The 24,353-nt window shown below is 47.5% G+C and overlaps 1 protein-coding gene across 1 annotated transcript in view; it reads right to left on the minus strand.

The window, feature by feature from the left end:
* The window catches only part of NXN (nucleoredoxin), a 135,964-nt gene that overhangs the window by 20,324 nt on the left and 91,287 nt on the right, over nucleotides 1-24,353 (minus strand). Inside the window, exons 2-3 of the mRNA XM_090291500.1 lie at nucleotides 2,749-2,866; nucleotides 349-482 (exon numbers count right to left, since the gene is read on the minus strand). Of these exons, the coding sequence (XP_090147626.1) occupies nucleotides 349-482; nucleotides 2,749-2,866 (252 nt within the window). The remainder of the gene's footprint in view (nucleotides 1-348; nucleotides 483-2,748; nucleotides 2,867-24,353) is intronic.

A 24,353-nucleotide genomic window follows, 5' to 3' on the forward strand; every position in this document is an offset into this window, starting at 1 on the left:
ACAAAGATGCTTCTAATGGCGAGGACCCAGCGCAGCCTCCTCTCCACCCGCTGCAGCCTGCCAGCAGGCAGCAGTTACACGAAGCCCCTCAGGGACCTTCAGAAGCCTCACAAGAACGGGCTAAGAAAGTTATCCTTTTAGGCCAGTCAAAAGAAGTAATATTCTTGCTGCTATTATCATTCATAACAATAAGCACTTATCGCACGCCAACAATGCACTGGGCACAAAAGGGAAGGGTGCCAGGAAAGGACGCCCAGGCAGCCACACCTCCAGAAGCCAATCACAGCTGGTCTTGGTGGGGTATCACTGCTTCCTTCTGTCTGGGCTTAAGACGGACCAAACACTCACCCAGTGGGCGGAGAAATAGACTCCCACGTGAGACCCCTCCAGGCTGCTGCTCTCCAGGGACTGCCCATTATTTCTAAGCAAGGGCCCTGCAATGACTTCCCGGAAGGGTTTAGGTCCCCAAGGGAATTCCAAACCTGAAACAGGCAACAGATGGCAAGAAGGTTAAGACTCTTTAGTGTGGCCTCTGACCCAAACGGCCTCAGGGCTGCGGAGCATGACATCTTGATCATCAAATGGTATCTGTTAACATACCCATAGGGTGTGCCTCTAAAAACTCTGGAATAAAAGCAGGACTCATCCATGACAGAGTCCTACCTACCCTCAAGGCAATGGTTCCCCAACTCGCATGATCACAGGGCCCATCTATGTTCTGGGAGGTTTGTGAAGAATACAGAAGCCCAGGTCATACCCCACGTCTCAGGATCCACAGCTGAAGCTGTATGTCGAAAACAGCAGAACAGACTCCCCAGGTAACTCTGATGATGGGCCAGCCTGGGAAAGCACTGACTCAGGTATTAACACCAGTTTCTTCAGTCCCAGCCCTGGAATCAGTGCCACTCAACTCTGACTGCATTTCAGAATCTGTTGGGGAACTTTAAAATACGATGTTCCTGGGCCCCACCCCCAGAATTTCTGGTTAGGATAGTATGGGTTGGGGCCCAGGGAACCAAGTGAGATAAGAATTTAAAGTCTAGGGAAAGGAAAGAGTAAAATCCACTCAACCCAGATGGTCTGAATTCCGATGACACTTAAGCCCCAGGCAGGAAAAGCAAATACTATGCTCTCAGCTCAACAGTGTTTTCTCACAGGGTGGTCCATGGACCACTGCCTCAAAATCGCCTGGGGTGAGGGCAGGATGGGGGAGGAACACAGACAGGCTGAAAACGCAGGTGGCCAAGCCTACCCTGAACAAATGGATCCCAAAATTTCAAGGGGAGGAGGGACATCAGTATTTTAAACAGCTTCCGGGTGGGGGTGGGGCGAGGAGGGTGTGTGTGTGTGTGTAAATTTGAGAAGAGAACATCTTGGTTCTATCATGCCCTGGTTTTTACTGGGGGCATTTTTTTTTTTTTTTTTAAAGCAGGTGAACTTTTTACTGGGAAAATCTGTGATCGGGCTTGAATCCTCTAGGTGAATCAGTAGTAGCGGGAGACACAGACGTTGGACAGCCGCTGAGCAGGATTATCCGAGCAACTCGCCCACGGCGCGGCCATCCCACCAGCCGGCCTGGGGACACAGGAGCACCGAGAAGTGAGGTGCACTCACCACTGGGCCCGGGAGAGCAACAGAGACTGTGACTTCACTATGGTAATATTTCTTAAAGGAAAAATAAATTGCTTAGTCTGCCTCTAATTGTCAAGGTGACAGCTGCCACGGAAACAGCCCTAGCGGTCAGTATCTGAGCTCTAGTGGCTTCTCAACAGCCGCCTCGGCCCCCCGAGCGGAACTTCCTTCCTCAGATTCCAGCTCCTTCGGCCCATGAATGAAAGCTCCCAGGAGGGACATTCTGATGGCTTTAAAAATCTTAACCATGACCTAGAGAACACTATAATTTCATCAAGACAATATTCTTTAGCCAAATAAACCCACTTACATATACAGTTGACCCTTGAAAAACATGGGTGAACTGTGTGGGTCCATTATATGTAGATTTTTCTTAACTGACAGTTTGAAAAATCTCAGATAAATCACGTAGCCCAAAACGGATGATGTAAAACTTATAATATTGATAAAAACACAGTACTGTAAATGTATTTCTGTTCCTTAAGATTTTCTTAATATCATTTTCTTTTCTCTAGCTTACTTTATTATAAGAATACAATATATAATACATATAACATAAAATGTTTTTTAAAGTATATTTTATTGATTATGCTGTTACACTTACCTCAGCGTTTTTCTCTTTGCCTCCCTCCACCCAGTACCCCCTTCCCTCCAGCAATCCCCCCCTTAGTTCATGTCCATGGGTAAGTTCTTTGGCTTCACCCTTTCCTATACTACAGTATTCTTAACTTCCCCCTTACCAATTATGCTTCTTGATCGCTGCACGGTGTCCCCCTTTCTCCCCCTTCCCCCTCCCAGCTGATAACCCTCCAAATGCTCCCCATACCTATGAGTCTGTTGGTTGTTAGCTTAGCTTGTTTTTGTTTTTCAGATTCAGCTGTTGATAGGTGTGAGTTTTAAAATATGTGTTAATTGATTGTATCTGTAAGGCTCCCGGTTAACAGAAGGCTATTAGGAGTCAAAGGGGAGTCAAAGTTACATGCGATTTTCTACTATACAGGAGTTGGCACCCCCAAGTGTGCCAACTGGATGTTATTTGCACACTCTCTAGAATGGAGAGCAGGTCAGGGCAGAGGGACAGAGAGGGAAGCACAGGATGGGCAGGCCAGGTCTCACCTTCTGGGTCATCACGGATCACCAGCAGCCCATTCCTGCACACGACCTTCCCGGTCGTGGCATCTAGGAATATTAGTGATGGAATGTTGGAAATTCGATATTTGTTCCAAAGTTTGAGCTGTAAAAAAGAAAAGTTAAGAAGGTGGTTAAGTTCAAACCAGATGGACGGCAGAGTTCTTCTGAACTCAGGCTTGAGGGGTAGATGGACTGGAAAACACAAAAGTACAGAGAAATGAGTCACTGACGGAGAGCAGGGCTGGCTGGGCAAAACAGACAGGTAAAGCTGCAGCCCCCTGCCCCTGCAGTCTGTGACAGTGCAGGGACCCCGAGTCTGAGCTGAAGCCATGGCAGAGGCTGATGAGGAATGGATGGCACTTATTGTAGGGGAACTCTCTCTCCTACCTCTCCCCGGGGCACTTTCTCTAATAAGCATGAAGATGAAGATGGAGCCCTGGCCGGTGTGGCTCAGTGGGTTGGGCATCATCCCACAAAGCAAAAGGTCTCAGGTTTGATTCCTGGTCAGGGCACATGCCTGGGTTGTAGGGTTGGTCCCCAGGCAGGGCATGTACAAGAAGTCAACCAATGGATGTTTCTCTTCTGCATCAGTGTTTCTCTCCCTCTCTCCTTCCCTCCCCCTCTCTCTACAAATAAATAAAACCTTTTCAAAAAAAAGATGAAGCCTTGGATGCTGTGACTCAGTGGTCTGAGTGCCAGCCTGCAAACCAAAGGGTCGCCAGTTCGATTCCTGGTCAGGGCACATGCCTGAGTTATGAGCTGAGTCCCCGGTTGGGGACATGTGAGAGGCAACTGATTGATGTATCTTTCACACATCGATGTTTCTCTTCCTCTCTTTCTCCCTCCCTTCCCTGCTCTCTAAAAATAAATAAATAAAATCTTAAAAAAAAAAAGATGAATATGGATTATGCATTATGCATCTTTTGAACACAATCAGATCAGGTGGTTAAGGCAAAAAGGGAGGTTTTTATTTTTTTATTGGTACCTCTCCACTGTATCAGCAGGCAGGTGCTCCCCTGCTCTGCTGTGTCCCCTGCGCCCCAAGGGAAAAGGGACCAGGGCATCCAACAGAAGACAAGTAGTTAAAATCTGCCCCGCTCACCGCTTCAGCAGGCCCTGGAACGCTGGCAGTCATTGTAAGCACGTGCCATTCAGCCACCAAACACTAGGGAAGCAATATCCTGAGCCAGCCCCAGCCTCAGTGCCACTCAAAAACAATCCACACTCTGTTGGCAGGTTCTTGAGGCTGACGGTGCACACTGTCAGAGGGCCAGGGTCTCAGTGGGATGAGGCTGAGCAATTGTAAAAGCAACAGCCTGGAGACAGGAGCTGAGTCCATGCAGGCTTAGATTGCTCCCAGCCGTGGGGGTGAGCACTGTTCAGGCGATCCACTGGGTGCTCGGGAACGTAACGGCCGAGCCCGGAAAGTGATATAATTAAATGAAATGTGGAGCTATCGGTGCACTGCCGTGAAAAAAGAAATAAGGGGAAACTGAAGAATGGCCCATTGGTGAGTCAGCTGCGAGCCTCCCTTCTGGGAGCCTGGGGCCCAAACAGGAGGGCTGGCCACTGGGCATGGGCAGAGTAGGGCACGAATATGTCTGAGGAAACGGGCATCAGAAGTCCAGCTGCATCCCGCAGAGGGAAAGCCATGTGTGACTGTGATGATTGTTTTTAATTCAACCCCAGGCAGCGAGGGAGTTGGGCAGCATGTCTGCCAAGAAATGTTAAGCTTCCCCTGCCTGTGGAGACCTGGGTCTTGGCAGGAAGGGTTGTGGGACCCCACCTCGAACTGGATGGGCCCCACCTTCAAGCTGCATTTTTTCCCAGGCCCGTGTTTCCGTTGGGCTCCCCAAGCCAGCCCAGGACCTCAGAACAAGAGTGATTCTGCACATCCAGTTTTCAATGACCAGCAGTGTATCATCCCAGAGAAACCTGGTACAGGAGTCAAAGTAAACATTCTTAAGAGACGAGGGACGACAACTAAACAAGACCCTCTGCTGCTGGGATCAGCTTCACAAATTGGCTAGTGCGAGGATTCAGCCAGGTTAATTTTTTATTTTAAAGGGGAAAAAAAGGAAATGTTATTAGATTTTTATGGCTTAAAAAGTAATTATTAGGAGAAAGAAGGTAATTATTGAAAAAAATGGGAAACAGCACATCACAAAAACTGAGATAAGAATCTCCCATGACTCACCACCTGTGTGAGCGCAGACAACTTTGCATTGTATTCCCACCAGCGGCAAATGAGTCGGCCCACTTCCCAGCACCCTCGCCAACTTTATCACCAGCATTAGCTTTCCAATTTAATAGGAAAAAAATGATACCCCATTTTTCCTGCCTATTTTTACTTATTTTTTACATATATAGGCTACATATGCCTAATTATCCTTTTTTTCTCTTTTGCAAATAGTGTGGCTTTCTCTTCAGACTGAAAACCTACTTTGACGTAAGAGTATATATTTTAAAATTAGTTTTTACAATTCTCTTTTCATTGGTGACCTAGATCCCATTCTTCTGCATACACACACACACATATATATATCACTTGTATAAATAGACTTTTTCCCCAGCATGTTTATAACTGGTTAAGGGTTGAAATTCATCCAACAGATATTAACTGAGCACCTTCTATGTGCCAGCCCTGTTTTAAGTATAAGGGATGTAAGAACGAACAAGGCAGATGAAGCCACTGCCTTTGCAGGGCTTCTATATTAGTGGAGGAGACAAGAACGTGAATGGAGGAATAATTTCAGACACTTGTAACTAATAAAAGTTAAACAAAGCTGGGTAAGGACAAAGGTTGCTGAGGGAAGTGGTATATACTTTACAGAGTCATCAGGGAAGGCATCTTGGAAGAAATGACATTTGAGCAGAAGATATCAATAACGAGTGAGCCACCTGCGTATCAAGGAAAACCACCAGAGGCACAGGGAAGGTATGCAGAGGCCAGCAGGCTGACCAGGAGAAGGCTGGAAGCAGTGGAGCCAGACAGAGTCAGGGAGGGGAGTTCAAAAGGGCAGTCAGGGACCAGATCTTTAAGGCCCTGTAAACTGGTGAAAATAATGGAATTTTATTCTCAGTATAACAGGCTGAAGTTAGCAGGCAAGTGAGCTGACCTGATTTACATTTTAAAAGGTCATTGTGGCTTCTGTGAAGGAACAGGCAGGGGGAGACAAGTGGAAGCCAAGAGACCACCAGCAGGGAGGCTACTGGCAGCAGCTCAGGCAGGAGTTGAGAGCTGCGGCCAGGACTTGAGTGGTAGCAGCAGAGCCAGTGAAGACGTGACCTATCTTGAAGACAGTTGATAGAGGAGGTTGATAATTTTAATGTTAAAGGGTGATGGAAAGAAAAAGATCAATGGCCCTGGCCACGTAGCTCAGTTGATTAGAGCATTATCCCAATACACCAAGGTTGTGGGTTTGATCCTTAGCCAGCCACATACAAGGGTCAACCAATGAATGCATAAATAAGATGAACAAATCAATGTTTCTCTCTCTAGCCCCCTACCTCTCTTTAAAATCAACAAAATTTTTAAAAGAAAAGGACCAAGGATGGATTATGGTTTGGGGTATTGAGCAAAAGTGTGTCAAGGGTTTGATTAACCTAGATGAAGAACAATGGAGGAGGAGAAAGTTTGAGAGGGAAAATTCAAGTTTGGACAGGTCAAGTTTGAGTTGCCTATTACACATGCAAGTGGAGATGTCAAATAGGGACTTGGATTTACAAATCTAGGCTCGCTGCGGGGTGGGGCATGAGATACAAATCAGGATCATCAGTGCCTAGATGCTGTTAGGGGCCATGGGCCTGGATGAGGTCACCCAAGAGCGGACATGGCTATAGAAGAAAAGAGATCCCAGGGTAGAGCCAGAGCCCTCCAGTACAGGGAACTGAGAAGCAATGACAAGTGACGTAGGATGAAATCAAGGAGGCCCTGGGAACTTGAAAGGCAGCTGAAGAAGGTGTTTTGGAGTAGGCAACAGTGTCACATCCTGCTGAGATGTGGAGCACAATGAGAACTGACCAGCGGGTGGGCAACTAAGGCCATGTATGACCTTCACAGGGTGTGGGAGCAGTCCATGAAGTGGTGAAGCTCAACGGCAGGCTGGGGTGGAAGAGGCGGGAACCGGGAGCAGCTCTGCTTGGCACACACGCCCAAAGGGCACCGGGGGCCCGCACAAACTCGAGTCCTCTCGCCAACATGTGAAACATCTCGAGGGGCATAATAAAAAAGAAGAAAGGTAACAAAAAGAAAAAGAGAAAATGCCAGAGAAGGGGCCGAACTGGACTACAGACAATTCTCTTGAAGAGTTTAGCTATAAAGGAAGCAGAGAAATGAGACTGTAGCTGGAAAAGCGCACGATGAGGTCAGAGGGAGAATGTTTTAAAGATGAAGTTAGAGAGAGAATATTTTAAAGATGAGGTCAGAGGGAGAATGTATGAAAGATGGTAGATACTACAACATATGCCGTTGGGCAGAATCCAGAAAAGAGTAAAAAACTTATGAAAAGAAAAAATGCAAGAACAAAGCCTTGAATAGGCAAAAGATTGGGATCTAGGTCACAAATGAAAAGATGGAGTTGTAAAAACAGCTTATTTTAAAATATATAGTCTTACTTCAAAGTAGGTTTTCAGCCTGAAGAGAAAGCTACACTATTTGCCAAAAAAAAAAAAAAAAAAAAGACAACTTTAACTTATGTTTTCAACAGTTTTACCCTTTATTTCCTTTTCTTATAGAATTATATTGGCTGGAACAATATTAAATAGCAAGCATCCTTTTCTTCTACCTGATCATACTGGATATATATTTGTAATATGTTACGATAGGTAATATTAGCCACTAGTCTTTAACACGGTAAACAAAATAGTCTTGAATATTACTCAGTCTTAAAAAGGAGGGAAATTTGCAATATGCTACAACATGGATGACCTTTGAGGACATGATGCTCGGTGAAAGAAGCCAGTGACAAAAAGACAGATACTGCGTGATTCTACCTACATGAGGTACTTAGAACAGTCTGAAGACAAAAATGGTCCTGGTGGTTGCCAGGGCCTGGGCAATGGGACAATGAGGACTTACTGTTTAATAGGCAGAGAGTTCCAGTTTTACAAGAGGAAAAGAATTACGGGGCTAAATGGTTGCACAACTATGTGAAAGTATTTAATGCCACTGAACTGCGCACACTCAAGAATGGTTAAGATGGCAAATTTTATCACAAAAAAAAAAAAAAAGCCTCCCGTAACTTTTTGACCAAGGTTTACCAGGAATGGATTGTTCCTTTATGGTTATTCTTATGACCTGTTGTGGTAGAGTTCATTAGTAGTCACTCCGAGGTTAAAACACCCTTGCCTTCGTAAAAGTATTCTTCCCTGGTCACATGTATTAAGGGATCACTACAATCATTTCTTCCCTGGCACGTGGGGCTCCTATAACCTTGTAACAAGATTCTCTTTTGGGGTGGCTAGACTGTTCCCCAAAGTAAATTGTTGCCCATGAGTCTTAAATATGAAGATGGCAGATGCAACATGATAAAACAGAGCAGTTTGAATATAGGCACCCATATTATACTTGAAATGTAAGCATGGGATTGGCTCTTGGCTAGATTTTTTTATTTTTTTAATGGTGGGCTTTGGAACCTGGGCAACCTAGTCACTAAGTGCTTGGCCCCTCAGCAGGAGTCAGGGCCACTCCTCCAGCTGAAGTCCTAAAGGAGGCCCTGAACGTTGGCCTGCTTGGGATAGCCCGAGGGCACTAGTCTAGTCCCTTTTAAGACTCCCCCATTGATAGCTAAAGAAGACTGTTTTTTTTTCTGGGTCCCTCATGTAGGCAGAAGGACTATAACATGTGCCCCTGCTCCACCTGAAATCACCACAGATATTTCTTTTCTCCTCAGTATCCTGCTTGGAGAGGGAAGGAACTACAGCACCTATGACCCTATGGGTCCTCCCCTTTTTTCACACTAGGAAAGACAGGGGGTCTTGGCTTAGGTCTTCTCAATAGTTGTTAAATCTTCTTCTGTTTTAAAATATATTTTATTGATTATGTTGTTACAGTTGTCTCAATTTCTTTTCCTTTTGCTCCCCTCTTCCCAGTACTCCCCTTCCCTCCAGCAGTTCCACCCTCCCTTAGTTCATGTCCATGGATCATGCATGTAAGTTCTTTGGCTTCACCCTTTCCTATATTCTTAACTTCCCCCTGTCTATCTTGTACCAACCAATTATGCTTCTTAGTCCCTGCACCATTTCCCCATTTCTCCCCCAACCCCCTCCCAACTGATAACCCTCCAAATGATCCCCATACCTATGATTCTGTTCCTGTTCTGGTTGTTTGCTTAGTTTGTTTTTGCTTTTATTTTTTAGATTCAGTTGTTGATAGTGGTGAGTTTGTTGTCATTTTAATGTTCATAGGTTTGATGTTCTTTTTCTTAAATAAGTCCCTTTAACATTTCATATAATAATGGCTTGGTAATGATGAACTCCTTTAGCTTTACCTTGTCTGGGAAGCACTTTATCTGCCCTTCCATTCTAAATGATAGCTTTGCTGGATAGAGTAATCTTGATTGTAGGTCCTTGCTTTTCATCCCTTTGAATACTTCTTGCCAGTCCCTTATTGTCTGCAAAGTTTCTTTTGAGAAATCAGCTGAGAGTCTTATAGGCACCCCTTTGTAAGTAACCCTCTGCTTTTCTCTTGCTGCTTTTAAGATTCTTTATCTTGAACCTTTGGCATTTCAGTTATGGTGTGTCTTGGTGTGGTCCTCTTTGGGTCTAGCTTGTTTGGGACTCTGTACTTCCTGGACTTGTATGTCTATTTCCTTCACCAAATTTAGGAAGTTTTCCTTCATTTTTTTTTCACATAAGTTTTTGATTTCTTGCTCTTCCTCTTCTCCTTCTGACACTTCTGTGATTTGGATGTTGGCATGTTTAAAGTTGTCCCAAAGGTTCCTAAGCCTCTCCTCATTTTTTTCAATTCTTGGTTCCTCATTCTGTACTGGTTGACTGTTTTTTTCTTCCTTATAGTCAAAATCATTGATTTGAACCCCACTGTCCTTCCCTTCACCATTGTGTGGATTTTCCTTCATTTCATTTAGAATAGCCTTCACTTCTCCCCTTATGTGTATGACATGCTGAAGCATATCTGTCAAGCCTGTGAGTATCTTTATCACCAGTGTTTTGAACTCTGTATCTGTTAGGTTGGCTATCTCCTCGTCACTTAGTTCTGCCACTGGAACCTTGATCCGTTCCCTCTTTTGGGCCATACTTCTCTGTCTCCTCATCTTGGCAGGCTCCTGTGATTGTTTGTCTCTGTGTCTTAGGTAGAGCTGTCGATCCTGTTATGTTGCAAGGTATTCATCAGTACAGGGCAACCTGTTTCAGCACACTGTGGCGCTGTATGCGGGGGAGGGGTCTGAGAGGGAACGATGCTGCTTGCTCAGCACTCGCCCCTTTTCCAGGCACCTCTTCCACTTCCCATACGGGACTGGCGCCCCTCTAGCTGTTGCCCTTGCTGTCGTTCCCAGAGTGGGTGAGTCTGCAGACGTTCTAGGACCATGGGGGTCCTTTAAACAAGGGAATCTGCTGAGAGACTGGCAGTTCCTTCCTCTGCCCCAACCCCCACTGGTTTGCACAGTCAGAAGCAATGAGGCTTTATTTTCCCTGGTGCTGGGACTGTGGGCTGCAGCATGGTCTGGTCTGGTGCTGCGAACGCCCCCCAGGTGTCCCTCCCTACTTTTTAAAACGTGTGACTGTACTTTCCTCTGGCTTATCGCTGCCACCGCCGCTGCCACCACCACAGCCACAGCCACACTGCTTCCTCTCCGCCCCTCCTACCTGTCTGGATGAGTATTTCTTCTTTATATCTTTGTTTGTTGGACTTCCATGCAGCTCGATTTCCTCAAACTTCTGGTTGTCTCTAGTTGCGAGATAGCTGTATTCCTTCTTAGTTGTGGAGGGAGATGCAGCGTGTCTATCTAGGCCACCGTCTTGGCTGGAAGTCAGTTGTTGAGTCTTCTGTTTCCAAGTAAAGGTCCATTGATTTAGTGGGAAAAAAACACTGGACTGCTAGACTTACATCTGACACTGAAAAGTTGATCCTCTTGTAGACTAACACATAATGCCCTAATTTTGTACAGTAGTGATCTGTTTAGGAACTTATGTCGTTCACCAGTGATGTGCAGGTTTGCATGGGACTCTCTCAGGCTGTAGCATCCCAGGTACTCTGCTCTGAAACAGCACAAGGCATAGGAATGAGCGTTCCAACCATGTCCATTTTGATACCCAAATCAGCAAGTGAACTTTACTTTAGAGAAGTCACGTAGGTCCGCTCTGACGAAGGTTTCCAGTCTTATGCTGACTGAAAATAAGACGTGCTTGAGCTTAAAGAAATGATCGCCAACACTCACCTCTGTGTGTGACACACCGGAAGTCCACTAAAGGTTTTCAAAAAGGCCCCTTAAAAAGAGTGGTTTCATAACCATGTTTGGGTCACAGACACTTTTGAGGATAAAAGATATAGATCCTTCCCCAGAGAAAAATGTGCGCACACAAAAAGGTTTCTGTGTAATGTTGTAGAGTTCACGAACCCCCGGAGGCCTGGCAGTGATCCTGTCTGATCCCATCCTTGTATGGAACCCAGATAAAGACCCTGTTGTCTCAAGAGCTCATTTTAGTGCATGGTTTGACCTTGGTTCAACTGGGAGAGGTACATTATTGCCCCATCTTTATCCCTGTTGTGAAAATCCCTCTAATAAAAATCAGCATCTGCCTGCATTCTAGAATGACGCCATAGTGCCAAGTGGGGGATTAAAATCTCACCCTGCTGCTGCGGCTGTGTGCTGACCTCATTTGGGGCCGAGCACCTCCTGCTGTTCCACCTTTATTGGCCGTTAGCATGGTGACAATCAGAACCACTCTGGATGGAGCAATGAATGTACTTACTTTTAAGGGTCCCAAGAAATGAGTTCATTTTCCCTTGGTACAATAGTAGAGCATGTAATCAAAGTCAGGAGCGTAAGTGCTTCCTCACTACCTTAAAGTTCCCCCTTGGAAGGAAATGTGGTAGTACAGGAAGGAAACAGAATTTAGGAGGCTTGTGTTTATATCTCAGCCCTGACATCTTATCAGATGTCGGAAGCTGACATGGCACCAGACCTCAGGCAGGTGATGCCCTCCCACCTAGTGCAGTAATGCCCGCGTCATAGGACGAACGGGGCACATAAATGAGGTGATGTGTGGAGACACTCTGGAAACTGAAGCTCTATGCACATGGGGCCCTTTATTAATATTTGAATCAAACTTATGCTTATTTTCCTCTTTTCTTTTCAGCCTCCTCTTCAAAAAAAAAAATAAAACATTTTCCCGTCAACTATCTTAAAGTTAATCCATCAACTGTATAGCATTAGTAGGCTATACATAAAACTCTGAAAACAGGGATTTCCTTCTGAAAAAAGTGATATTTTCACCATAAGCACCTTCTGCAAAACACATACATATTTTTTGCCCAGTTTTTATGTAGTCTGTTTGTCTTCTTCTTCTTCTTTCTTTCCTTCCTTCCTTCCTTCCTTTCTCCCTCCCACCTTCCATTTTGGATTTCCAGATTTTAAAGGGGCATCTGGAATTTTTTTTGAAAACCTGACTTGTTGGATTTTACTCTTCTCTCCGCTTAAGAGGACTCTGACACCATGTGTGAGCCTGACAGGGGTTCCTGCTTCGTTTCTTCACCTTCTGGCTTGGAGGACTGAAGCATGAGGCGCAGTCCAGTCCGCTAGGAAAGAGCGGAGGAGGCGGAGGGGCTGAGTCAGGCGGTTCCCATCCCTGCAGCCTTTGAACCAGGAGGCCGGACGGGGAGCAAGAGCTCACATCCCACTGGACCTCGGGAGACAGAAAGGCTGATGGCAACTCAAACAAGCACTTCGAAGGGCAGCACTGACTGGGGCTGCTGGAATTGGGAAAGACGGAATGACGTTCACATCCAACGCCTGCTCTTCTTCCAGTGACCGTCCTGGCAAAAAAAGTCCCCCCGAAGTTCATTTTGATGACATTCTGGACTTGCTGAACCACCTTGTCTCATAGCTGCCCAGAGGCCAGGTCACTGTAATAGAATAGGTCACAGCAAAACCCCAAAGCCTAGAAATCAAAGTGTTTATAATTAGTTTGCCAAATTCAGAAGCAAGGTAACAAATACGAATGAAATGGGGGAGGGAGAAAGAGACAATATTAGCTCCACTTGGCAAAAATCAGAAAGGATGACAAAATGGGTTGTTGAGTTACGTAAAAGTTCCTGTCCGTCAGACTGGCGGCTGGGTCTGGTTAATGACTCCGAGGTTGTGGTGGAAGCTCTATTGTCCTAGGAATGCTGGTCAGAAACGCTTTACAGTGACCCATGGAACCATGAGGCAAACGTCAAAAGGGCTAGGTTGGGGAACTAGTGGGCTGCAGACATGCAAACTATAAAGCTGAGCTAATCTGAAATACTGGGGGGATTAGTCAGCACCCACAGATGCCACAGGAAGGTGCAACCTGGCGATTTCCGAGAAGCCCCAGCTCCCGAGTGGGATGTGGAATCTGCTTGTCGTTTCTGATGACTGGGCCCTGCACTTGACTGGGGGTCTAAGTTTTTATTTCTCAACAGCTGCTGCAAGTCCATGGGAATCAAGCCAAAGCTAACACAGATGCAGGATTAATCCACCTTGGCAAGGGCTGCTGGAGCCTTCGCAGGCAAACCCCACTCCTGCCCTGCCACGACTGTTGACCATAGTCAACGCCACCCTTCCTGGGAGCATGAGCAGCTTTGAAAACATGGCCTTAAAAGTGTCCCCACCCTTCCTAAGCAAACACGACCAAAGCCTATTATATGCACAGTGTGAGAGGAGAAACTCTCCTCGTCCCACCCGCCAATGTCAAGGGGGTACATACACTAGAGGCGAATTGGCACAGGCTGCCTGGGTCTAACTCTGGCCACTTGCTAGCTGGTCACCTTGATCGGACAAGCTACCTAATTTCTCCCTAGGTTTTCTCATCTGCAAAAGGGAGTAACAGTGCCCACATGTCATTGGACTATAGTGAAGACTAGATGTGTGCCACAAAATGCGCAGAACAGGGCCTGGCACACATTGGGTACTATATGATTATAGTAGCTGCTATTGTTAATGTCAGTTACTGCTGTTATCCCAGAACCATTCTAAATGCTCCAGCAGGACCCTGACCTCACATCCTGTGACAGAAATTTTTCACAGCCTGGTACAGCTGTTGGCCCAGGACAATGCTTGGCACATGTTACGTGTTCAATAAATGATGGGGGAACAAATGGAAGAAAGAATGGAATACGTGGAGGAAGGGAGAGAGAAAACACTGTGAATGGATCAGCCAGGCTAAATGCCTAAGCTAGCAATCAGGTTCAGCTGTTTAAAGGGCTTCTTTATGACCAGGACTCTTCCTACTTCCTTGGCATACATGGGTGCCCAGAAGGCTCTTTAAATTGCAGAATAAATTATCTAAAACAAGCGCTACTGGAATTAGAGCTCCCCTCCCTTCACCTAACAGTGCCTTCAATCCCTGCACCCTCTTCACCTTCCCGGCTCTCCTTAGCTTGGAGCCAACACAGAGACCAGACCAGCATGAGACCAAAGACAAGAAGCAGCGGGCTGGGCCAGGCTGCTCCAAACCATTCCTAGCTTACAAGCAATCAAAGCCGTGTGCATGAATTTGCTGTTATGAAGCTAGTTTAACAATCGATTTCCCCTTCACTATGGCTGGTTCAGAAAGAAGACCTATGCCCCAAGGGTCTCAAGAGTGAGAGGCTTAGAAAATAACGTCTGCTTCCTGCAGACAAAAGCACCAGGCATTAAACACACCACACGCCCTCCTTCTGGGTCCAACTCTGCTTCAGGCTGTAGTAAAAGAAAAAGCAAAGACTAGGTAGAAGGGACATTAAAAATATATTCTTCGTTTCTCCAAATCTCAGAACAGTAAGTTTTCTAGCCAATTTATAGCTGACTTCACTGGACCATGCCATACAAGAAAGGTTTATTAGGGGTGATTTACTTAAACATTAATCGAAGTGCTGCCGGGGACATGAACGGGGAGAGACACTGGGCCTGCCTTCAGGAACCTTACCGTTTAGAATTGGAAAATGCTTAACACAGTCAACTTGATGTTACAGATATTTTACCACAACGAATAAAACGTGGAGCTGTAAGGACACATGTGCCGGCATAACATGAGACAGATCGTGACAACTACCAGGAGAGACGAGCAAAAAAGGGCGACAAGGAAGACAGGCTCCATCCTAGTTTAGTGACTATGTCAGGAATGTTCAAACACACGTTTCAAATATCCACCCTGTAACCACTTCCTCTCCAGACAGGGGCGGCCACAGGAACCAACGGCTCCCAGCTGAGTCTGGTTAGTCAAGTGTTTAGTCAATACTTCTGTTCATCAGAAAGCAGTACAGTATAGGGAAATGGTTCTGGAGCCAGGCTGCCGGTGGGTTCAAATCCCAACTCTACTACATATCTGCTGGATGACCTTGGCCAAGTTACATCACCTCGCAGAGCCTCAGTTTCCTCATGAGTAAAACTAGATAATAAGAATACCTGCTTCATAGTGTTGCTGTTGGAATTAATTGGACGAATATGTGTATAACACCTGGAACACTGTCTGGTACATAATAAGTTTTCAATAAATGTCACAAATGATGGTGATGATGTCTAAAAAGAATCATGCCATTTCTCCCTGACCATAAGTGGAAAAATGTGATGAACTCTCTAAGACCCGTCTAGAGCCACGTCAGCTGCAAGTTCCCAGCCTGGTGGGAGGAGGAGAGGAAGCGGGTGAGGAAAGGGGAGGAGGAGGGTGTTGTATCAGTTTGGGAACCTGCAGAGAAAGGAACTAGGCCAGGAGACGACATTACACAGTAAATGCCAGTAAGTCCTGGCCTGGTGATGTGAGGATTCCTTATGTTCTTCAGTCTCCCTTCACTTATTCTTTACAACAGAAATCAATTTGCTGCTAGCATGAGCCGTGGAGGATCTGATAGGCTACTTCTTCCTTTTGTCTCTTTATCAGACACAGAGAGAGAGAGAGAGAGACACATCTGCCCTCAGCAGCAGCCCACCTTCCACCATATGTCTCACCAGTTCACAGCAACCCATCGCTCCTACGTGCTGTCAAACCCACTGCAGACGACTGGGAGAAAGGCCTACACGCTATACACTTCTGTTAGGTTTTGAACACAAAGCAATCACTGCCCATTAGTCCTTTCTCGAAGGTCCTGGGACCACTGTGTTCTGATGGCGCCAAATCCTCAGTAGGTCAAGACAGAAAGCAGAGCGTAGCCGTAAGCACGGGCTCTCGGGGCAGGTGGCCTGGGTTTGACCCTGGCTCTGCCATCTCGGGCAAGTTACTTAGCCTTCCCAAGCCTCACTCTCTTCAGCTGCAAGCCGATCCACGGTCCCTGTCCCCTAGTGTTCTTGTGAGGACAGATCATACACAGGAGTGCTCAGAACCTCCCCTGGCCACAGTGAGCACTTGCATGACAATGCTCCTAATGTGTGTCTTTCCAGATCTTGCACAAAAGCCTGTTTTGGGCAACGGGTCCCACACGTGGTCCTCAGACTGCAAGAGCACTTCCTCAGCGGCATCTGACTGCTGATCAGGTCACCACGGTGCCCCCAGTCCTGGCCAGAGCTGGGGCCCAGACCAACCCACACAAATAATACAGAGTGTTTTACAAGAGACCTTCAGCCAGAAGGTGAGCAGCTGATCCCTGACGAAGGGAGGACATTGCTGAGGAGTCTCTGCCACCCCAGCAGTGGCCCTGGGCAGGACACCACCTCCACTGTGTGGTGGAAATGAAGATACTTCCCAGACCAGCATAGGTGTGCGGCTCCTTCTTTCTCAAAATGGGGAAGGGGGAGACCTCAAGTAAGAAATGGCCACTAATCCTGACCACAAGCGCCAAAGACACAACGGGCTGCTGGTGACCACGCAGATGGACATGAGAAGCTAGGAAATAAAAAGGTGGTGTTCCCCGTGGCCCGGAGGCCTGGCCGCTAGCACTGGCGGTGGGCTGCCGTTCTGTGATAAGGGTGACGAAGGCTACTGTGGGTTACTGGGGGCGGTGAAAGGTGTGCCGGGGAAAGAGGTGGCAGCCCCTAGGCAACCAGCAGTGCAGGAAGCCGACAGGGAACTGCGCACGTGCTGAGACCCCAGCGGCCTCCTCTTCCTCCACACTGCTTCCTCCTCAGGAGCCCCTGCCTTTCTTTCCGAAAGCTGCACTTCCAGACCGGCCTCTAGTCAACGACAAGTGAATGAGATAACAATGATGGCCACAAATATAAAGACAAAAATGTAAATGTTTTCTTCTCATCCTTTCAAAAGTGCTGAAATGGAAAGTAGTTTTTAATGGCTGTCGTTCACTGCAGCCTTGGCGAGTCCAGTTCCCAAACATTTGGAACCTGGTAGCATCTGGCACGCCCACGAAAGAGGCTCGCGGGCTACACCGTACAGTTTCCTGCCCTGGTGACTCAACAAGCCAGGAGATGAGCAGTCTGTGGGGAGTACAAAGCGACATATGGCCGCCAAGTTCCTCTGGCCGACAAGGCAGATGCTCCGTTTCCCCGTGCGGAGGCTCTTACAAGCTGACAGGGGGGTTTCCTAAAGCCCCATCTGGTATAAAGACCTTTGCTGGGCAGAGTGGTTTGGAACAGCAAGCGGGTGGCTGCTAATAACAGACCAGGGCTCAATGCTACAAAGAAGAAGAAAAAACTAAAGAAGTGGCTGGAGTTTTCGTCTGAGAGAGGACAAGAAGCCAGATTGGTCTGGAATCTAAGAGACCACATCCCAGCTCCAAAGACAATCACTTCTGGCAGGGGGTGGGGAGATTCTGTGGCTTTTGTCACTGTGGATCCCTCTGCTGGTATTACTGGGAAAGAGTTCAAGCTTGCCCACATTCGCTCTGAGCAGTAAAAATACTCAAACACGGGGACCCTTGATCTGCCACCTCCTCGAGGGACGTGTCACTGTACAAGTTCCACCCAGAATGTTAAAGTTCATACCAAAGAGAAATAAATTCTGAGCATCTGCACACCATATTTTCATAGGGCCCATAAGGTTGAAACAAAACAATAAAGAAAGGAACCCTGGGAACAAGGACCATGTGGAAGGAAAAGTGCCACTCAGTGCAGAGCTGGGGCTTCTGCTGTAGGAAGCAGCAGGTCAGGGCAGCACTGTCTCCCTCCCCCGCCCCCCTGCCTTAGTGGGAAGGTGGCAGATGCCATCAATTCACCCCGACCAATTGATCCCTCATGGCTCAACACGAAGTGTGAGGCAGTCACATGTGGGAACGGGCCCTAGCTGATGGAGGGACTTCGCAAAACAATATGTCAGCAAGGTTTTGTTTTCTTCTTTTAAATTAAAAATAGCCCTACTAAGACGCCTTCTGCATCTGAAAACAGACTACCCCCCACCCCAGGAGACAGTCTTCTGAGAAAGGACAACAGGGAACCCCCCTCTGCCTCCCCTCCATGGCCTCCTCAGTACTGGGTGGGCTGACAAGCCCTGACCTTGGAGCTCCAGGCTCGGCTTTTCTACTAACTCTCAAACTCAGCACTTGAACGACACCTGTCCAGCCTGCATTTACTGCACATGATAGAATCCTTTGGACCTGGTACCAGAGTAAAAAGCTCCAAAGACAAAAAGAGGTAGAGTTCATGAACTATGGAAACAAGAAAGTTTTAAGATGTGAAGTGACCCACCAAGTCAATAGCAAGAGAGAATCCTGCCCGTATAGAATCCTGCTGTCAGCCTTGCAGGGCTCAGAATCAAAGGACCATCTTGTGTCTCCTTCATCATGTGTGTCCCCTCCAGGGGACTAAATCTTATGCTGCTCTTGCACCTTCAGCGCCTTACGTATAGTTGGTACTTGGTAAGTAATGATGATGAGGTTCAGGCTGAGAAAGAATCGCGCTCACTAGCTCCTCACAATGGACTCCAGAGATGCATCATGCAAAACAAGCACGCTGGTAGTTCATGTTCACACAACCATCATCGTTCCTCAACAGCTACCAAATAAGCCGCTATCCAAAAAAGCAATCAAGCAAATAGGCTCCACATTCTCTGCAGCTTCCAGTAGATCAGGAATGCGGTTGCATAACACCTACTGACCCAAATGCTATCAATCACCAGTCAGCAGCGTGAGTGTTCCCATGTCCCCTCTCCAAGTGAAAACAGGAGCAGGACGTGTGGTCTGTGAGAATTACGGAGACGTCGATCATTTCCGCGCCATCCCTACCTGTTCCACCATGGAGCCATTAGCACTCAGCAGAGCACTCCTTTCAATTTCCTACTTGATTGTTATTTCATCAGGGTGGTTTTTACTTTTTTCCTTGCCCTGGCTGCACAGAAAACTGTTTCTTGGCAGAACTTTCCGAGTACCCAGCTAAACCTCGTGTTACCGCTTTCCTGCTTCAGGAAGTCCCGCTGAGCCCCAGCCAAATGACCAGGAGAGGAAAGGAAACGTTTACAATGATGTGAAAAATTCCCAGTCTGGAAAAAAATAGATCAAAGGGGGTGGGCAGAAGGCACCATTCTGCACGGAGCCTGGCCCACACAGGTCCTCTGGAAATCGGGCTGGACTGGTCCATGCGGGGCGCGGTACCTCACTGGGAACCCAGCGAGCCAGGGTCCTCCACGGCTCTGAACCAGCATCAGCCACCGCTATGGACCAGCTGCGTCTCCCTCATGCCCTCCACTAGGACGCCATGACCGCCATGCTCCGAGATGCCTTTATATAGAAATGGGTTGTGGCTGGCATCATTCCCTCCCCCAGCTCTTGAAATGAAGGGGTTCCACAGCGCAGAGAGAAAGAGGGAGGTCAGTTGTTTGGAGAGTAGAAGACAGGGTGAAAAAGATGAAATTCAAGACAGATGTGTGAGAGCCACAAACATACGTCCTTGGATTCATGCATCCATGTGATTCATGTAGAATAAGTAAAAAAGAGCTACATACCCAATATAGAACTAAATATGGGAATAAATACAAAACAAAGTATTCCATTCCCCTGGCCTTACAAAGAAACGTCAACTCACATCTCTCTTTCTGCCAAACAAAGCTGCTGTAAAACAGGCTGAGTGAAGGATCCAAGATGAAACTATCAATCACGCAGAGGTTCTCTGTGGTCTTTGTCACTCTCAAGGGGATGGCAGCCATTAACAATTTCTTTCTGATTATTGAATGTTGATTTCTTGTCTCCAAAAGGTACTCTTGCTGCTTGCTTAACATCAACAGAATTTTTTAAAATACTGTAGTATTTCCCAGATTAATGCCCAGCTATTAAAAAAAAAAAAAATCGAAAAAATCCAGCAGGAAATTTAGACGGGCGTTTCCACAAAAACACAAAAGTTCAAGGCACTGGCCGGAAAGCCATTTTTACAATGCAGTATCAGCGTGTGTTGTTTTACTTCTGAACAGCTAACATGAAGGGGCCACCGCACAATTGGTTCCAAATGCCTCATCCGGAGAAAAAACACCAACGGCCTGCCTCGCTGTTTAACTGGTCTCGGTTTGAGGCTTCGGATGGGAACGAGAGAGAGGAAAATAGCATGCGTGCTCCCAGTTGCTAGGTGTGCTAGAGAAACGGGGAGATGCAGCATCCACGGACGTGACGCAGGGGGTGGGGGTGTTCTGGATAGGCCCAGTGTCACATTTAAAGATGCAACTCGGTAGAACATCAGATCTACACCAGGCCCATGCTGAGCTGCTCATTCATCAATAGACATTTGCTGTCCATCTAAAACCTACCACGTATTTGAAATGAAGGACAAAGGTAGCTGCCTTCAAGGAAGCAAAGGAGGCTGATCAGTACCTGAACCTGCTTGCTATTTGGACACTCCGCCTGGGGTGCCAGTCCTTGTCCCACTCACCGCCACCCCCACGTGGTGAGCCTGAAGGCATGTTTGTTCCACAGGCGCCAGCCTTGGGCTACAGGTGACTGTCCTAGGTATGGATACTTATTTGCTCTGACACCAATCACATGCTCTCCTGGGAATTTAGAAACTGGATACGAGGATAAGATTCGTGAGGTCAGAGCTTTCCAACCAGCGTGCTACAGAGAGGTGAGGGCAGGTGCCACACTGATCCCCTTGACCCATGGGCAGCTGGAGTCCTCTCCACTGGTCCTTGGCCTCTGTCTGGCAGCAAGCTGCCTTGTCGCTTTACCCCATAAGACAAACTGATCATTTTCTCTGTGCGACAGGAATGTGAAAAGGTGGAGAGGACTGTTTAGACAACGGTGGGGGTAGGGACAACTCATGTCAAGTGGAGGCAGGAGGAGCCTTGCCGGACCAGGGACAAGCAGAGAAAAACAGCTGACAGAGAAGGGACAGTGAGGAAGACAGACACTAGAAAGTCAGAGAGCAGAGAAGCAAATCGGAGAAACTGCGCAGCCCCCGAGGAAGGCAGGAGGAACCTGTTTCTGAAATCCCATTCCGGCTCCGCTGCATCCTGGCTGAGCTTGACTTCTGGATGCAAGTACCCACTGCCAGCCTGAGTGAACTGCTGCTCCTTGTAAACGAGGCCTCAGTAAGGCAGATGTGGGGATATGGGCGCACGGAGGCCAGCGTGCTGCACGAAACCTCACTGTTTAAAACACCAGCGAGAGAAAAGCCAATTACCGTACGCTCTTAACTCTTTCAAAGTCCTTTCTCACATATCCTTCTGGTGTCCCCACAGGATCCCGGGACCTGGGGAGAAAACTCGTCCCTGTGCTAAGGGTGCAGGAATGGAAGCGAGACGGCTCACCTAAGACAGGGCGTCTGTGCTCTCTGCCAGCCGCCAACCCCGAGAGTGCAGTGCTTCTTAGATATGAGCCTAAAGCACTCTGTGCAGACGTGAGGAAACTGGCCTGCTTCTCAGACTTGTGGGTCGAAGGGAGGTGGCCATGAACAAACTGTCACAAACTTGCAGAGAAGAGCACCGCTTTTCTTTGACTTTCCAAGGACAGAAGGTTGTGCACCCTCTCTGGCTCCAGGAGATGCTGCCCTGAGCTGGGCCAGGAAGGAAGGAAGTCTGAGGTTTCTTGCACAGACAAGATGAATGGCCCCCTTTTAAAAACCCCACGTCCTTCACAGCACGTTCCCAAGTTATCACAGCACGCGTGACACTCACACACAGACACTGCAGGTCTCTGCCAGCTTTCATCTTCCCAGACAATGCACTCGGTGAGAGGCTGTCCAGGGTGCCCACCCCCAGGCCAGGCGCGCCAGCACCTTCTTGCAGGCTGTCCCAGAAGCCTCCGGTGCCCCAGAACCAAAACGGGAAGAGAGTGTCAAGTTTCTGAGGTTGCAACTGGACAGACTTTCTCCTCCAGGACAGAAACATCCCGGTGAATCAGACCTTGGCTATGCCACTAATCAGTTGCTTAGGAAACTTAAGATGCTGAGACCTTCTGAACAGAAACCACACACAAATTGCCTCTCTAATAAGGAGCATCAACTTTCTGGGACACGCTGACCATTTTCAAGAGTACAGTAAACCCATCAATGTTTACAAGAGTCAAACTGTTAAGTGTCAGCGAGTTGCAAACTGGGCTCCAGGTTGCCCACAGACTAACCCACGCCCAAAAGCAAGAAATCGGATTCCGGTGTCCTGGAGCTCTGCCCTTTGCTCCACGGCCCGAAGTTCTCCAGGCTTTTAAATGAAGAAGGGCTGGACAAAGGTGACCCTGCCTGCTCCTCTAAGAGCCGCTGCAGTCAGAGAAAGAAACGCCCAGAAAGCAGGAGGCAGAGCTAGCGGGAAAGGGGGCGGGGGGGAGGGTCCCAGAAGTGTGTGATTCACTGCGTCCCCAAGTCACAGCCAAGAGCAGACAGAGTGAGCAGAGTGGCGAAGGCCAGTTTCTGCAAGTTACTCCTCTTCTGTGAGAAATTTACTTCTTCTGTAAACTGGGAAAATGACCGTTCTTGCCTCACGGGGTGGCTACGAGGGTTAAAAGAGATGGAAAATCCAGGTGGCTGCTTCTAGCGCCCATATTTCCCAAACTTCATCGGTCACATATATCATTTACAATTTGTGCCCCTAACTGTCGTTTACATATTTTTTAAAAATGAACTCTTTTTTTTAAAAGCACATTTATTTGGAAAGGAAATTGTACATTGCTATTGTAAATGGAAAATCAGTGCCGCTTACCATAAATAGAGGGTGTCAAAATAAAAAGAACAAAAGCCAAACAATTATTAAATTTGATCTAGTCCCTGTTGCCTGCAGAAGGCCCTGAGGTCTGCTTTCTCTACTGCAAAGGAGATTAGCGGGTATTCCAGGAGTTCAAAGGAGTGCACGTCAGGACGTTCTCCCAATACCACCAGAGACTTGAAACGGAGAGTGGAAAATGCCTGGTGCAGCTTAATCAGCGGCTCCAATCCCTGCTGCTTTGAATTCTTTATAGGTCCTGTGCCAATGGGGGCAGTGGTGAGAAAAGGGGCTGAGAATCTGGTGGGACCCAGCTCACCCTGCCAGCCGTGACCCCAGAGCCTCCGGAAAGCAGTTTGCCAAGGAGGAAACCGTGCTGGCTCAGGCTCACATCTCCTGCTGTCCAGGGGTATTGTGAGAACCTGGTTGGGCCACAGCCAGGGTTGTCTCCACCCAGGAAACATAAAACTCACCATGACCAGGACGCTGGCAGGGCTCCCCCTAAGCAGTTGGGGGCTACACCCATGCCAAACCTAACTGCATCCACCGTTATGAAGGAGGCTTCACGTTTGTTTCTCCAACAAACATGGCCAATTGGGAGAAGAGCTTCACCAACCATGTTTAATTCAGTATTTCCCCAGGAAGACTGGCATCAGAAGCCCCACCTCTGACCCTCTGGATCTAACTCTCTGAGGGTAAATATTAAGAAAGCTCCAGGGTAAATCTCATGTCCCTTGACATTTGAGTCACACATGCACTTTAGCACACGATGTCCGTCTACCCATACTGCTCTCCCCTCCCCGGTTACTTCTTACTTGTTCTGCAGATCTCAGATCAAATGTCACTTCCAGGGAAGCCATGTCTGCCCACGCCAAGTCCAGAACAGGCCCCATGATATGTCCAAGCCCTGGTCATGATATTTACTACAGATCTGTGTGACGTGTTGAATAACATCTGTCTTCCCCATTGGCCCATAAGAGCTCTGTGAGGGCAGGGTGGATACGCTGCTCACCAGAGCAGCGCCGTGCCCCACGCAGTGCCCGATGCGAAGTCGGGATCCGATAATAACAGTTGTTGGTTATATGAATGAACCTAGGATAGTTATTTCTCATGCTCATTTCCCAGCATACCTCACTCTTCTCACTAAGGCTTTTCAGATACTTGCAAGTCCTTATCACAGCAGGTCCTGGGAAGAGTGAATCCTGGCACTGAGACATGTTCCAGTTAAAGGGATTTAAAATGATCCCATTTGCTCACCTGAATGGAGGGAGTTTCGTAAGTTACAAAATCTTCACATACTAACATACAGTAACATCAGAGACTGAGAGCCTGCAATGGTGCCCTGCTCTTCTCAGCCCTTGAGTTTCCTGGGTCCCCGTGTGTCACAGGGAGAACCGGGAGAGCGACACCGA

The sequence above is a fragment of the Furipterus horrens genome, unplaced genomic scaffold (assembly GCF_987537825.1).
Source record: "Furipterus horrens unplaced genomic scaffold, mFurHor1.1.pri manual_scaffold_11, whole genome shotgun sequence".
NCBI lineage: Eukaryota > Metazoa > Chordata > Mammalia > Chiroptera > Furipteridae > Furipterus > Furipterus horrens.